At 48.1% G+C, this 12,473-nt stretch overlaps 1 protein-coding gene across 1 annotated transcript in view; it reads right to left on the bottom strand.

Moving 5' to 3' along the window:
* Positions 1 to 12,202, bottom strand: part of INPP5D (inositol polyphosphate-5-phosphatase D) — a 147,797-nt gene extending 135,595 nt beyond the window's left edge. The window contains exon 1 of the mRNA XM_024243528.2: positions 11,932 to 12,202. Within this exon, the coding sequence (XP_024099296.1) occupies positions 11,932 to 12,065 (134 nt within the window). The 5' untranslated portion in view covers positions 12,066 to 12,202. The remainder of the gene's footprint in view (positions 1 to 11,931) is intronic.
* Between the last annotated feature and the right edge of the window lie 271 nt (positions 12,203 to 12,473).

Below are 12,473 nucleotides of genomic sequence, written 5' to 3'. Positions count from 1 at the left end.
AATAAATTGAAGTAAATATTAAAGAATTATCTCTATAAATGGCACTGAGAAGAAGTGACTTTACCAACATTTTTTAAAGTATTTCAAAAATCAGATAATAATTATGCTACATAAATGCCTCCAGAATATTTTGTAAAATATACATGACTCTTAAAACCATAACATAACCAAAATCAGGTAAATCAACCTCAACTATGAATACATATATAAAAATCCTAAATAAGTTTCAGAGTACAATAAAAAAGTATTGTATCAAGAATAGTTCATTGTAATCATGCAAAATGGTTTAACATATATAAACCAAATATAAATATATAAAATTATTTTACCAGGAAATGAAATAAGGGATATAATATAATAATCACAATAGATATTAAAAAGGCATTTGATAAAAATTAAATACTCAGTCCTTCAGAACTCTTTCTAAAACTAGAAGAAGACTGCTTCTTCTTGGACGTGATGAACAGCAACAATTATCTTTTATCAAGTGGTAACTAGGTGACAGAGGCTATCCCATGCCCTTCCCAGGTGGTCCACGGCGATTCTCACAGTATGTCTCCTTGAGGTGGATGTTTTCTTTTTCCAATATTCCCCACTGTAGTGTTTTAGAAATACTGGCCCATGCAATAAGTTATGAAATCTGAATAAGTGTCATAAGTATTTGGAAAGTACACCACAAAACAATGGTAATTTGTAGATGACAAGAGAGTCAAACATGAGAGTCAAACAAGAAAATCCCAGAGAAGTAACTAAAAAACAATTTGAAATAATGAAGAGTGAGTAAAGTGACAGAATAAAAGATGAATTTATAAAATCTATAACTTCCCTGTATGTTATCAGTTATAATGAAATGTAGGGGAAAATGTATTCACAATAGTAATAAGAGTATAAGATAATCAGAAGAAATTATAACAATAAATATGCAGAATCTATGTGAAGAAAATTACAAAATTTAAAATAATAGGGACAACCATATTTGTTAAGACTGAATATTACCAAATGTCAATTTACACCAGCTATGTTATGGATTTTGTACAATTCCAATCAAAGTCCCAATAGTAGTTTTCCCCAACTTGGCAATATTATTAGCTGGTTCACCTGGAAGAATAGATATGAAAATCACCTAAAATAAAATATTTTATAAAATTAGGTGGTATAATTGTTATGATATTGGTGAAAGAAAAGCAGATATACATGGAACAGAGTACAAACACAAAGAAAGATATATGACTTAAAATATGGTAAAACAGGAACCCCAAAGGGTAAAGGAATGTTATTCAGTAAGAGGTTTTGGGAAAGATGATTAGTTGAGAAAAATACACATAAATCTTTTTTTTTTTTCCTTTTTTTGAGGCAGAGTCTCACTCTGTGGCCCAGGTTGGAGTGTAGAGGCGCAATCTTGGCTCACTGCAACCTCTGCCTCCTGGGTTCAGACAATTCTCCCACCTCAGCCTCCCAGGTAGCTGGAACTATAGGCACGCACCACCACGCTCAGCTAATTTTTATTTTTATTTTTTTGTATTTTTAGTAGAGACAGGATTTCACTATGTTAGCCAGGATGGTCTCGATCTCCCGACCTCTGGTGATCCGGCCGCCTCGGCCTCCCAAAGTGCTGTGATTACAGGTGTGAGCCACTGTGCCCAGCCTCTGTATCCTACATCATTATTAAATTAATTCCAGAGAGATTAAAAGGTTCAATGTAAAACAAACAAACAAAAACAAAAGTAAAAAACCCATAACTGCTTTATTTGTTTTTACCAAGTACTGTGCTAAAAACATGATACATATTTTCCATCCAATCTGCCCCACAACATTACCACATAGGTATTCTTAGCCCTGGTTTTTGAAAGGGGAACCAGGGCCCAGTGGAATTCAATAAACTGCTGGATCCTGGCCAGGCACGGTGGCTCACGCCTGTAATCCCAGCACTTTGGGAGGCCAAGGCGAGCGGATCACAAGGTCAGGAGTTTGAAACCAGCCTGGGCAATATGGTGAAACCCCGTCTCTACTAAAAAATATAAAAATTAGCTGGGCATGGTGGCAGGCGCCTGTAATCCCAGCTACTTGGGAGACTGAGGCAGAAGAATCACTTGAAACCGGGAGGCAGAGGTTTGCAGTGAGCCAAGATCACACCATTGCACTCCAGCCTAGGCGACAGACTGAGACTCCATCTCGAAAAAAAAAAACAACCTGCTGAATCCTTAGCCCAAGTCTATTAGCTCCAAAGGCTCTGTCGTAACCCCCCTACCTTGCACAAGAAGAAACAAGTGAATTTCTGTGTGCAGAGGGATTCTCTGCATTGAAAAGCAAAGGGAGAAAAAAGGAAAAGACTGATAGACTTCACTATATAAAAATTTACAGTCCCTGAATCTCAAAAAAAATCATAAAACTTAAAGGAAAATCACAATGAAAATATTTGCAACAAGTGTGATATAAACTTGTGCAAGTAGATAACAGAAAAACTATAGCTTCAATAGAAAAATGGCAGAGAATTGAACAGACCATTCACGAAAGAGGGATTATGAAGGTCAATCACTCTATCAAATAAGCTCAACATGACCACAATCAAATGCAAATCAAAATGAACATTCACCACCTTCACCTTGCAATGCATTGTGTTTTGAAATGAAAATATTCAGAATAGGAAGGTTAGAATGAGGCGGGCACTCTCTTGTACAGCTTACTGGTGCATATATGGAAAAAAATTTCTGGAAAGCAATGTATCATTCTGTATCAAGAGCCTTAAAAACATTCCTGTCTCTTGATCTAGTAATTCCACTCCTCGGAATCTATAACCAGACATGTTTATAACATTTCTGCAAAAGACCTTCATTGGTCATATTTATAACAACAAAATGCTATTGATAACTTAAATATCTGATCATAGAAGAATCATTTTCATAAAGTGTGGCACATCATGTAATAGAATCCTGTACATCCATTAAATATGATCATTAGGAAGAAAACCTAACTAAATGGGAAAATGCTAATGCTGCTAGAAATCTCAGAGTAAAATTAAAATACGATATTTAGGAAGAAATCCTAACTAAATGGGAAAATGCTAATGCTGCTAGAAATCTCAGACTAAAATTATATATATACATGTAATACATGTGTATACAAAATGGAAATTACATACATACAGGGAGGTAGAGAGAAGAAGAAGATACACCAGCGAATTAACAATGTTTATGCTAGTGTCTCAGTGATGGGGTGGTTACTTTTCTGCTTTTTGCTTTGTACTTTCTGTGCTTTGTATAAATACCATTTTTTAAAATGACTCTAAAGAACAGGACGTCGCTGTTTATCAGATCTATTTGTTTCTCCATTGCCACTGACAGCTGTGTGGTCCAGCAAGCCTCTCTGCTCTGGGGAGGTCCCAGCTGATCTCTCGGAGCCAGCCCTCTGTGGGGTTGTTTACAATAAGTATTGAACCCAAACTGTTAGGGTCCTGCACTTGTTAATATGGTGTTTTTCTAATGAAAAGGGACAATGGGAGCGTGAAGTGAGCAGGGGAGAGAATCTGGTCCCCACGTGCTGCCGCACCTGTCAACCCTGAGTCCCCCGGTCATGGGACACGCTGTGCTCCTTCCATCGTCCTCAGCCCCAGGACTTCAGTCCCCTCTGCACCCACCCCCTCAATTGGAGCCTAGTAGTCTGCAGATGCCTGCCTTTCTTCCTGACGTCATGTTCATTGCCCCTGGTTTCACTCCATGTGCCTCTGTGCCCCCATCCCTTCCTCCTGCCGGCTTCCAGGCTCCCAGCCCTGTCCCCAGCAGCCTCCGTCACAGGGGCATCACTCAGTCCTCTTCCTGCTTCCATCTCTCTGAGTGTTGCCTCAAGTGACAGCTCAGCATCCCCCGGAGGCCTCCAGGAAGTTTCCGAAGCAATCCTCTGCCCCCATTCTCCTCTCTCCTCTGTATGGAATGTTCTTCACAGATGGGTCCTGTACTCCTCCGCTTCTGAGATGTCACTAGTCACTTTTAGCTCATAAAGACTAATTGCCAGCACTATTTTTTTTTTTTAGATGGAGTCTAGCTCTGTCACCCAGGCTGGAGTGCAGTGGCACAATCTCGGCTCACTGCAACCTCCACCTCCTGGGATCAAGCAATTCTCCTGCCTCAGCCTCCCAAGTAGCTGGGATTACAGGCACCCGCCACCATGCCCAGCTACATTTTTTGTACTTTTAGTAGAGACAGGGTTTCACTGTGTTGGCCAGGCTGGTCTCAAACTCCTGACCTCATGATCCGCCCGCCTCGGCCTCCCAAAGTACTGGGATTACAGGTGTGAGCCACCACACCTGATCACCAGCATTTTTTTTTTCTTTGAGACAGAGTTTCGCTCTTGTTGCCCAGGCTGGAGTGCAAGGGCACCATCTTGGCTCACCACAACCTCCGCCTCCCGGGTTCAAGCAATTCTCCTGCCTCAGCCTCCCAAGTAGCTGGGATTACAGGCATGTGCCACCATCCCTGGCTAATTTTGTATTTTTAGTAAAGATGGGGTTTCTCCATGTTGGCCAGGCTGGTCTTGAACTCCCGACCTCAGGTGATCCACCCACCTCGGCCTCCCAAAGTGCTGGGATTACAGGCGTGAGCCACCTTGCCCAGCACCGGCATGATTTTCATGTGTGCGAAGCATTCGGTGGGTGCTTACCACATGCCTGGCCTTGGGCTATAAATGTCACTCACATCTTTCCATTTTATCCTCTCAATAACCCAAGGAAACAAGGAAAAGACAAACAACCCTGTTTTCTAAATGTGTAAAGGATCTGAATTGACATTTCTCCAAATACAAATGGCCATTAAGCATTAGAAAAGATATTTGACATCATTAGCCATTAGAGAAATGCAAATTAAAACCACAGTAAGACATCACTTCACACCAACTAGGATGGCTATAATAAAAAAGATAATAACAAGTGCTGGTAGGGAAGTGGAGATATTGGAACCCTCAGATGTTGCTGGTAGGAATGCAAAATGGTGGATCCACCAAGGAAAACAGTTTAGCAGTTCCTCAAAGTGTTAGACTTAAATGACCCAGCAATTCTGCTCCTAGATATAGACCCAAGAATATTGAAAATATATGTTTGCACAAAACCTTGTATATGAATGTTCATCGCAGCATTATTCATTATAGCCCAAAAGTGGAAACAACCCAAATGCCTGTCAACTGATGAATGGATAAACAAAATTGGTTCTTTCAATACAGTGGCTCATTAGTCAGCCCTGGAGAGGAATGATTCATGCCACAACACAGATGAAGCCTGACAGCATTGTGCTCAGTGAAAGAAGCTGGCCCCAAAGTCCACATGTTGTATGTTTCCAGTTATGAAACATCCGGAAAAGATAAATCCATAGACAAAAAGTCATTTAGTTGTTGCCAGGGGTTGGGTGGAGAGGGAATAGGGAGTGACTGCTATGGGTACACGGTTTCTTTTCTTTTCGAGGTATTGAGAATGTCCTGGAATTAGACAGTGGCGTTGGTTTCACAACATTGTGAATGCACTAAAAACACAATAAAGAATTGTATACCAGGTCCAGGTGCGGTGGCTCATGCCTGTAATCCCAGCACTTTGGGAGGCCTAGGCGGGCAGATCACCTGAGGTCAGGAGTTTGAGACCAGCCTAGCCAACATGGTGAAACCTCGTCTCTACTAAAAATACAAAAATTAGCTGGGTGTGGTGGCAGGCACCTGTAATCCCAGCTATTTGGGAAGCTGAGGCAGAGGATTGCTTGAATTCAGGAGGCGGAGGTTACAGTGAGCCAAGACCACACCATTGTATTCCAGCCTGGGCAACAAGGGTGAGACTCTGTCTCAAAAAGAAAAAAAAAAAATTAGCCGGGTGTGGTGGCACGCGCCTGTAATCCCAGCTACTCAGGAGGCTGAGGCAGGAGAATCACTTCAACCCGGGAGATAGAGGTTGCAGTGCGCCGAGATCACGCCACTGCACTCCAGCCTGGGCAACAGAGCAAGACTCTGTCTCGGGAAAAAAAAAAAATTAAGAATTGTACACCATAGAAAGGGTGATTGTATGGAATATGAATTATACCTCAATCTGAAAAAATAACCCAATGAGTGGGCTTTGGCCTTGTCATCCTCATTCCACCCATGAAGATGCTGGGTTGGCACAGGAAGGTTAGCATTTTGCAAATGCAGCACACCAGAGCCAGCAGACCACAGAGCCTTGCTCCTCAGGAGTGCACAACATGGAACGAATTATAGAGGCAAGAGCAGAGCTCCTCTCACTCTATGTCTGGGGTGGGGAGAAAGGCCTGGCTGCGAGGACCACATGTCTTCATGATGCAAGGGCTCATGTGCAGGGAGATGGCACCAACTGATTGAGAAGTGCTGATGTGAGGCTGCATGCAGCGGCTCACACTTGTAATGCCAGCACTTCGGGAGGCTGAGGTGGGAGAACCACCTGATTCCAGGAGTTGGGGGCCAGCCTGGGCAACATAGCAAAACCCTGTCTCTACATAAAAAAGATTAGCCAGGCTTGGTGACTTGCACCTGGAATACCAGCTACTCGGGAAACTGAGGCAGTAGGATCTCTTGATCAAGCAAGGCTGCAGTGAGCCGTGATTGTGCCACTGCACTCCAGCCTGGGCAACAGCAAGAGACCCTGTCTCAAAAAAAAAAAAAAAAAAAAAAAAAGTCCAGGTGCAGTGGCTCACACCTGTAATCCCAGCACTTTGGGAGGCCGAGGCAGGTGGATCATGAGGTCAGGAGTTCGAGACCAGCCTAGCCAACATGGTGAAACCCCATCGCTACTAAAAATACAAAAATTAGCCAGGTATGGTGGTGGGTACCTGTAATTCCAGCTACTCAGGAAGCTGAGGCAGAAGAATTGCTTGAATCCTGGAGGTGGAGGTTGCAGTGAGCCAAGATCACGCCACTGCACTTCAGCCTGGGTGACACAGCGAGACTCCGTCTCAAAAAAAAAAAAAGAAAGAAAGAAAGAAAAAGCCTGGGTGCAGTGGCTCATGCCTGTAATCTCAGCACTTTGGGAGGCCGAAGAGGCCAGATCACCTGAGGATAATACCAAAAAAAAAAAAAATTAGCCCGGTGTGGTGGCAGGCACCTGTAATCCCAGCTGCTTGGGAGGCTGAAGTAGGAGAATTGCTTAATCCTGGGAGGCGGAGGTTGCAGTGAGCCAAGATTGTACCACTGCACTCCAACCTGGGCGACAGAGCAAGACTCTGTCAAAAAAAAAAAAAAACCCAAGAAGTGCTGATTGTGTTTATGAATTTATGAATTTAACCTACCAGGTAGACAAACATGCAAAGCACCAAAGCTGGAGCCTATCTCTGGACCCGAAAGGACTTTTCTGGGGGGCTGAGCATAGGCACAGAAAACCTGGAGACTCCATTTTAACATGCTTGCTCCACATCACTTCGCATGGAAGATACAGTTAGTGAGTGAAATACATATGCCTTCCAGGGCACATACCCCTTCCTGGTTGGTCTTGCATGTAGAGAGAAAACCCAGCACAGTTAGCCTTGGATAAAGCCCCTTGGCCTGCTCTCTGGTGTGAACCAGATGTCAGTAGCTCTGGCTACTGCCTGGGCCAGCATTTTTTCCCACTGACTGTCAATATCAGATATGAAAAATAGTGCCTTATTGCATTTGCACAAAAATAATTAAGTGTGCATTTTAAGTGTCTATTTTACTGAAGCTAATTAAGTGTCTATTTTACTGAAGCTTCGAAAGGGAGACTTAGCCACCCACTCACACCACAGCTTTCCAACTCTGTTGGACTCTCTGAGGTTAGGAGTTTCGCCCTCCCAAGTCCCTTCTCTGCGGCTCCATCACCAGAAGTTCCCTCTCCAGGCTTTGCCCCGCCCCACACAGGCCACCTTATGTTCTCTGTTTCTCGCTTCCAGGAAGATCATGCATGCAAGTCCTGTTATTTGTTAGTCCTGTATTTGTTAGTCCTGTAAACTAGGCCTCTTCTGTAAACCGCTCTGCACCTTTGTTTCCCCATCTGTAAAGTGGGGATAATAGGACTTCCTTTGAAGGTCTTCGTGGACATCAAATGAGTCAATATAAGCCTAGAATGGTGCCTGGCACATAGCTCTTTGGAAGCTGCCTGCTGTTATTAGGCAGAGCAGGTTGGTAACAACCTTCTGTTAGTGAAGCAAGGTCTGTCCGGTGCACTGTCTACACTGCCCCTGGGAAGGGGTGAGCCAGACCCTGCCATGGTGCCTGGGTGGCCTGTGGAAGGCCACATGTGGAGGGAAACCAAAACCACACTGTCAGCTGTGGCTAGACCAGGCATTGGGTTCTGAGCCAAAGGCAGCCACGTGCCTTCGCCTACCCCATGAGGGAAGCCCCCTCTCTCTGGAGTGGTTGGCTGGGAACACGGCCCTCCTGGGCAACTCCAGGCTGGATGGCAGCCAGCTGAGCCAGCCACCCTAGGCCTGATCCCGGGCCCCAGCTGCTTCTGCAGAGAGGGCAGCATGTATCCTGACGTTGGGCCTTTGATCACCTTTGCCTGTGCAGATTGCACAAGGGGATGCCAGCTTGGCCGACCCATGGACCCTTGCATTGACTGACCCCATTCCCAAAGCATCTCTTCTTTGCAACATGAGGCCCTGCCAGGTGTGCTGGCCCCTACGTGGCAGGAGAGGGCATGAGCCTGACCGCTCTTAATGTCTCCCATCCACGATGTGCCCAACATCGCCTCAAGGCACCCACAGACTCCCCCCGGAGCAGGGCCAACTCTGCCGGGGGATTTGAGTGGGGACGAGGTGGGGACGACATAGGCCCTGCTTAGAAGAGCCCCTGGCTGCAAGACGGCAGAGTTGGACCCAAACCAGGCAGCCATCTGCTGGAGTCTTCCCACTGCAACTCTCTGTGTCCTGAGATGGAGCCCAGGCTCCCTGTCAAGCAGGGCTTTCCAAGCTGCTGAGGTGAGATCAAAGCTTTCCTGCCCAGTGGTAGGTGACGGGGCTGACCTCTCTCGAGGAAATGCAGGGTTTGCAGGGTGTGGGCAGAATGTGCCCTCCTAAGTCACATGGGTGGCACCGAATTGCAGCCCTGTCTTTTGATGTCCAACCCCCGCTCAAGTCCATTTACATAGTCAAATCCTGTTCTCTTTCCTGAGCACAAAGGCCCCTCCCTGGTGAGGCTGCTCTCAGTTCCTGAAACTCCAGGCACACTTGCCCAAACCATCAGGTGGAGACTCCAGCCGTTGTCCCCTTGCCCACCAGAAGGGGCCTGGGAGGGAGGGCTGCTGGGGCCCAGGCAGGATGAGGTCAGGGCACCTGGGGGATCTGAGGGGCCATGGGGCAGGTATACTTTTCCCATGGGCTTTGCTAGGGTAGGAGGGTGAGCGTATGGCTTCCTTCTGCAGTCACTCCTAGAGCAGGGTGGCTCCAGGCTTCCAGGGCTAGGGGGCAAAACCTGCTACTTCTGCAGCCGCAGAAAACCCGGCTGCCCTGCACACCCCTCAGCCTGGGACTGCCTGCCTCTGCTGTCTCCATCAGGCCACGGTGACTCTGCAGGGAACACAGAAAACTAAGGGTGGTGGGGTTTGTTTTTCAAGAAGTTCAATCTCTTTGCTTTAAATGACTGGCTTTTTTTTTTTTTTTTTTTTTTATGCCCTTCCTGCCTGTTTTGGTGTCAAAGGCTGCTTTCTTTCAAGAAACAAGGTGTTGGAAGATGACAGTTTGTTATCATTCATTTAATTAGTTTTTAGTTTTAAAATCTCCGTAATTGGCAAAATCCAGGGTGGCAGCCATATGAAGCCTGCAGATGTATGGAAAGTCTGCAGGTCCATAGCATCCCACAGCCTACAGTGGAGCCTGACCCTGCAGGAAGGGAAGCTTCCCACCCTGAGCAGAGGAGGAAGGGGAACCCTGAGCCCAGGGTTTGTCTGGCCAAGGGGTGGGGCTCCTGGTGTTTGCAGCCCAGCAGCCTCAGGATAGGAGGCTGACGAGGCTTCGGCTAAGAGGATAGTGGACATCTGTAGGCACCACAGGTCCCTCTCTAAGGAGCAGACACTGCACACCCATCATGACTCTGAGAGTAACTCAGTGCAGACAAGGTTTCAGAGAGAAGAGGAGGAGGAAGGAATACGAGAACTGGCCTGGATCCCAGCAGTTTTGCCCCCAGCCAGCATGGTGGACAAAGGCCTCAGGCTCTCTGCACTCTGTCTACCCCCTGAAAAGCCAGGGCTGTCGCACCAGAGCTTCTCCAAGGCCTCTCCAGCTCTGACTCTGGCTCAGGCTGATCCTAGACGTTAAGATGCTCACGGCTTGGAGTCAGAGAGACCCACGCCCCATGTCTGTAACCTGAGCAACCACAAAGCAAGCCCTGGTCAAAGGGCTGCGGTGAAGGTTAACGAGATGGGGCCCTGGAAGGCCTCAGCTCAGCCAACACCAAACAGCCAGGACAAGATCCCACTGGGCCAGGAGAGAAATCCAAGTAATCCACATGGGCTGGGTGGAGTCAGACTGGGCTTGTGAGATGCCTAAGAGAATCTTCCTGCACCTTCTAAGGCCACAGCAGGTCCCCACTGGGGAAGTCCAGGCAGCCTGGGCCTGCGTTCCTTCCCCTGAGGTATGAGAGAGGGGGTACAGGAAACCAGTCTTTGGAGGTGGGGCTGCAGACTGTCAGCACAGGCCAGCGACCAGCTGTGAGCCTGGCTTGGTTTCCAGTGCCCCAGCTGACCCTGTAAACACTCTGGCTCCCCTTGCTTCTTTCTCCAGCCCCGCAAGGCTACATGCATGCCCCGCTGGACTGGGAGCAGGAGAGGTTGGGCCACAGGCTGCTGGTCTCAGCTGCAGCCTCTGGGGGCAGATGGCCGTGGCTTTGACTGTTGTCACTCACTTAACCTGCGAGGGCCTCAGATTTCTCATCTGCAAAGTGGGGCTTTTAACAGGACCTTCACTTTAGGTTGTGGTGAGGATGAAATGGGCTAACAAATGCTTAGCATGGCAGGTCCTAGCTGTGAGTCAGTATTCAAAACAGGTCTGGGTTCATCACCCACTTCCCCTCCTGCCTGGAGAAAGGCAAGGCCCTGGCTGCTCGGGGGAACATTTCTGCCAGCCCAGGGATGCTACTTGAGATGTTCAGGTGGACACGCCCTTCCCTGACTACACTCCGGCACTGCCTGAGGCCCCGGCAAAATGATTAGACCAAGAGCTTCAGGGCAAGGGCCTCCTTCAGACACTGGACAGGAAGGGGGTTTTAGAAAGGAACCTTCAGCAAATGGCTGGTTCCTCCATTGTTAGCACAGCTGGTACATTCAGTAACATCCCCAACCGGGCAGTGGGAGGAGTTGATGGTGACAGAGACCTAAATTGAAGGGGTGGGGGGTGGGCAGCAGTCACAGCCGAGTGCTCAGGAGAGAGAAGAGGCTGCTCGCTGGTGGTAATGGTGACTTCCTCAGCTCTCAGGCCCCTGAAAGCAGCTTCTGAGTGAACGGAAAGTACTTTCTTGATTAAACTCACCCCATATTCTTGGCTCGCCAAACAACAGCTGCTTCCAGGGGCCCGAAGCCTGGGTGCTCCAGGAACGGTCCCCCTTGCAACCTTTGCTCTTCTCAGGGTTTCTGAGCTGGGCATATTTGAGCTGATCTCTAACACACCCACCTCCACAGAGCCCTGAGCCTCCTCCTGGCTCAAAAAGCCCAAACTCCCTTCTCTCAGTCCCCAGACTCCAAGGAAGCCACAAGGTCCACACAGCTCATGGGAAGCTGGGGTGTAAGATCAGGCCTCAGAGTGGTTCTGACAGCTCCAAGGCTGCAAAACCTGCCACGAGACCAGCTCTCTGAACTCCAAGGACAAGGTCCATGACAGGGTGGCGGGGAAGTGTGCATATCAGATCACTCTGTCCTGTGACATAAGAACAACCCATCCCAATGCTGGGCCCCCTCTGAGCCCCTCTGTCATCTCTGTGCCCGGGGAGGGAGCAGGTTGTACTCACAGCACGCAGAGCGCGTATGCCCGGGAGATGGACTCGCTGGCACGCACGAGGAAGCTCCCGTCCTTGCCCGTCCTGGAGAGCAGCTCCTCCGCCTTGGAGCGGGTGATGTTGCCGTGGTTCCAGCAGGGGACCATGGTGGGCGTGGGCCTCCTTGGCCGGGCCGGCGGGCACCCCCAGGACCCACACACCACCGAGGGGAGCGGAGGCCCCTCCACTGCAACCTGCCGCTTGTTGCCTCTTGGTGGCCTCGGCTGCTGCCACCAGCTTAACTGACTGACTTCCTGTTTCAGGCACTCAGTGAGGGAAAGGAAACCGAGCTGCGGAGAACTTCCTCATTACAGAAACCAAGCGACAGAGAGAGAGAAAGAGAGAGAGGGGGGCCCTGGCCGTCCACCGTCCCCCACACCCTGCCACAGCCGCCGCAGCTCCCTCGCCGGCCCTCTCCTTCCTGGCAACAGGTCGCAGCCTACAATTGAAGTGTCCAGTGGCAGCTGAAGTCCCCCTGGGTGGAATGACCAGCTCCGGAGATGTCAGGAGAGTTG

The sequence above is a fragment of the Pongo abelii genome, chromosome 11 (assembly GCF_028885655.2).
Source record: "Pongo abelii isolate AG06213 chromosome 11, NHGRI_mPonAbe1-v2.0_pri, whole genome shotgun sequence".
NCBI classification, from domain to species: domain Eukaryota; kingdom Metazoa; phylum Chordata; class Mammalia; order Primates; family Hominidae; genus Pongo; species Pongo abelii.
Note: the sequence above shows the minus strand (reverse complement) of the source record. Positions and strands in the feature narration are given on the sequence as shown.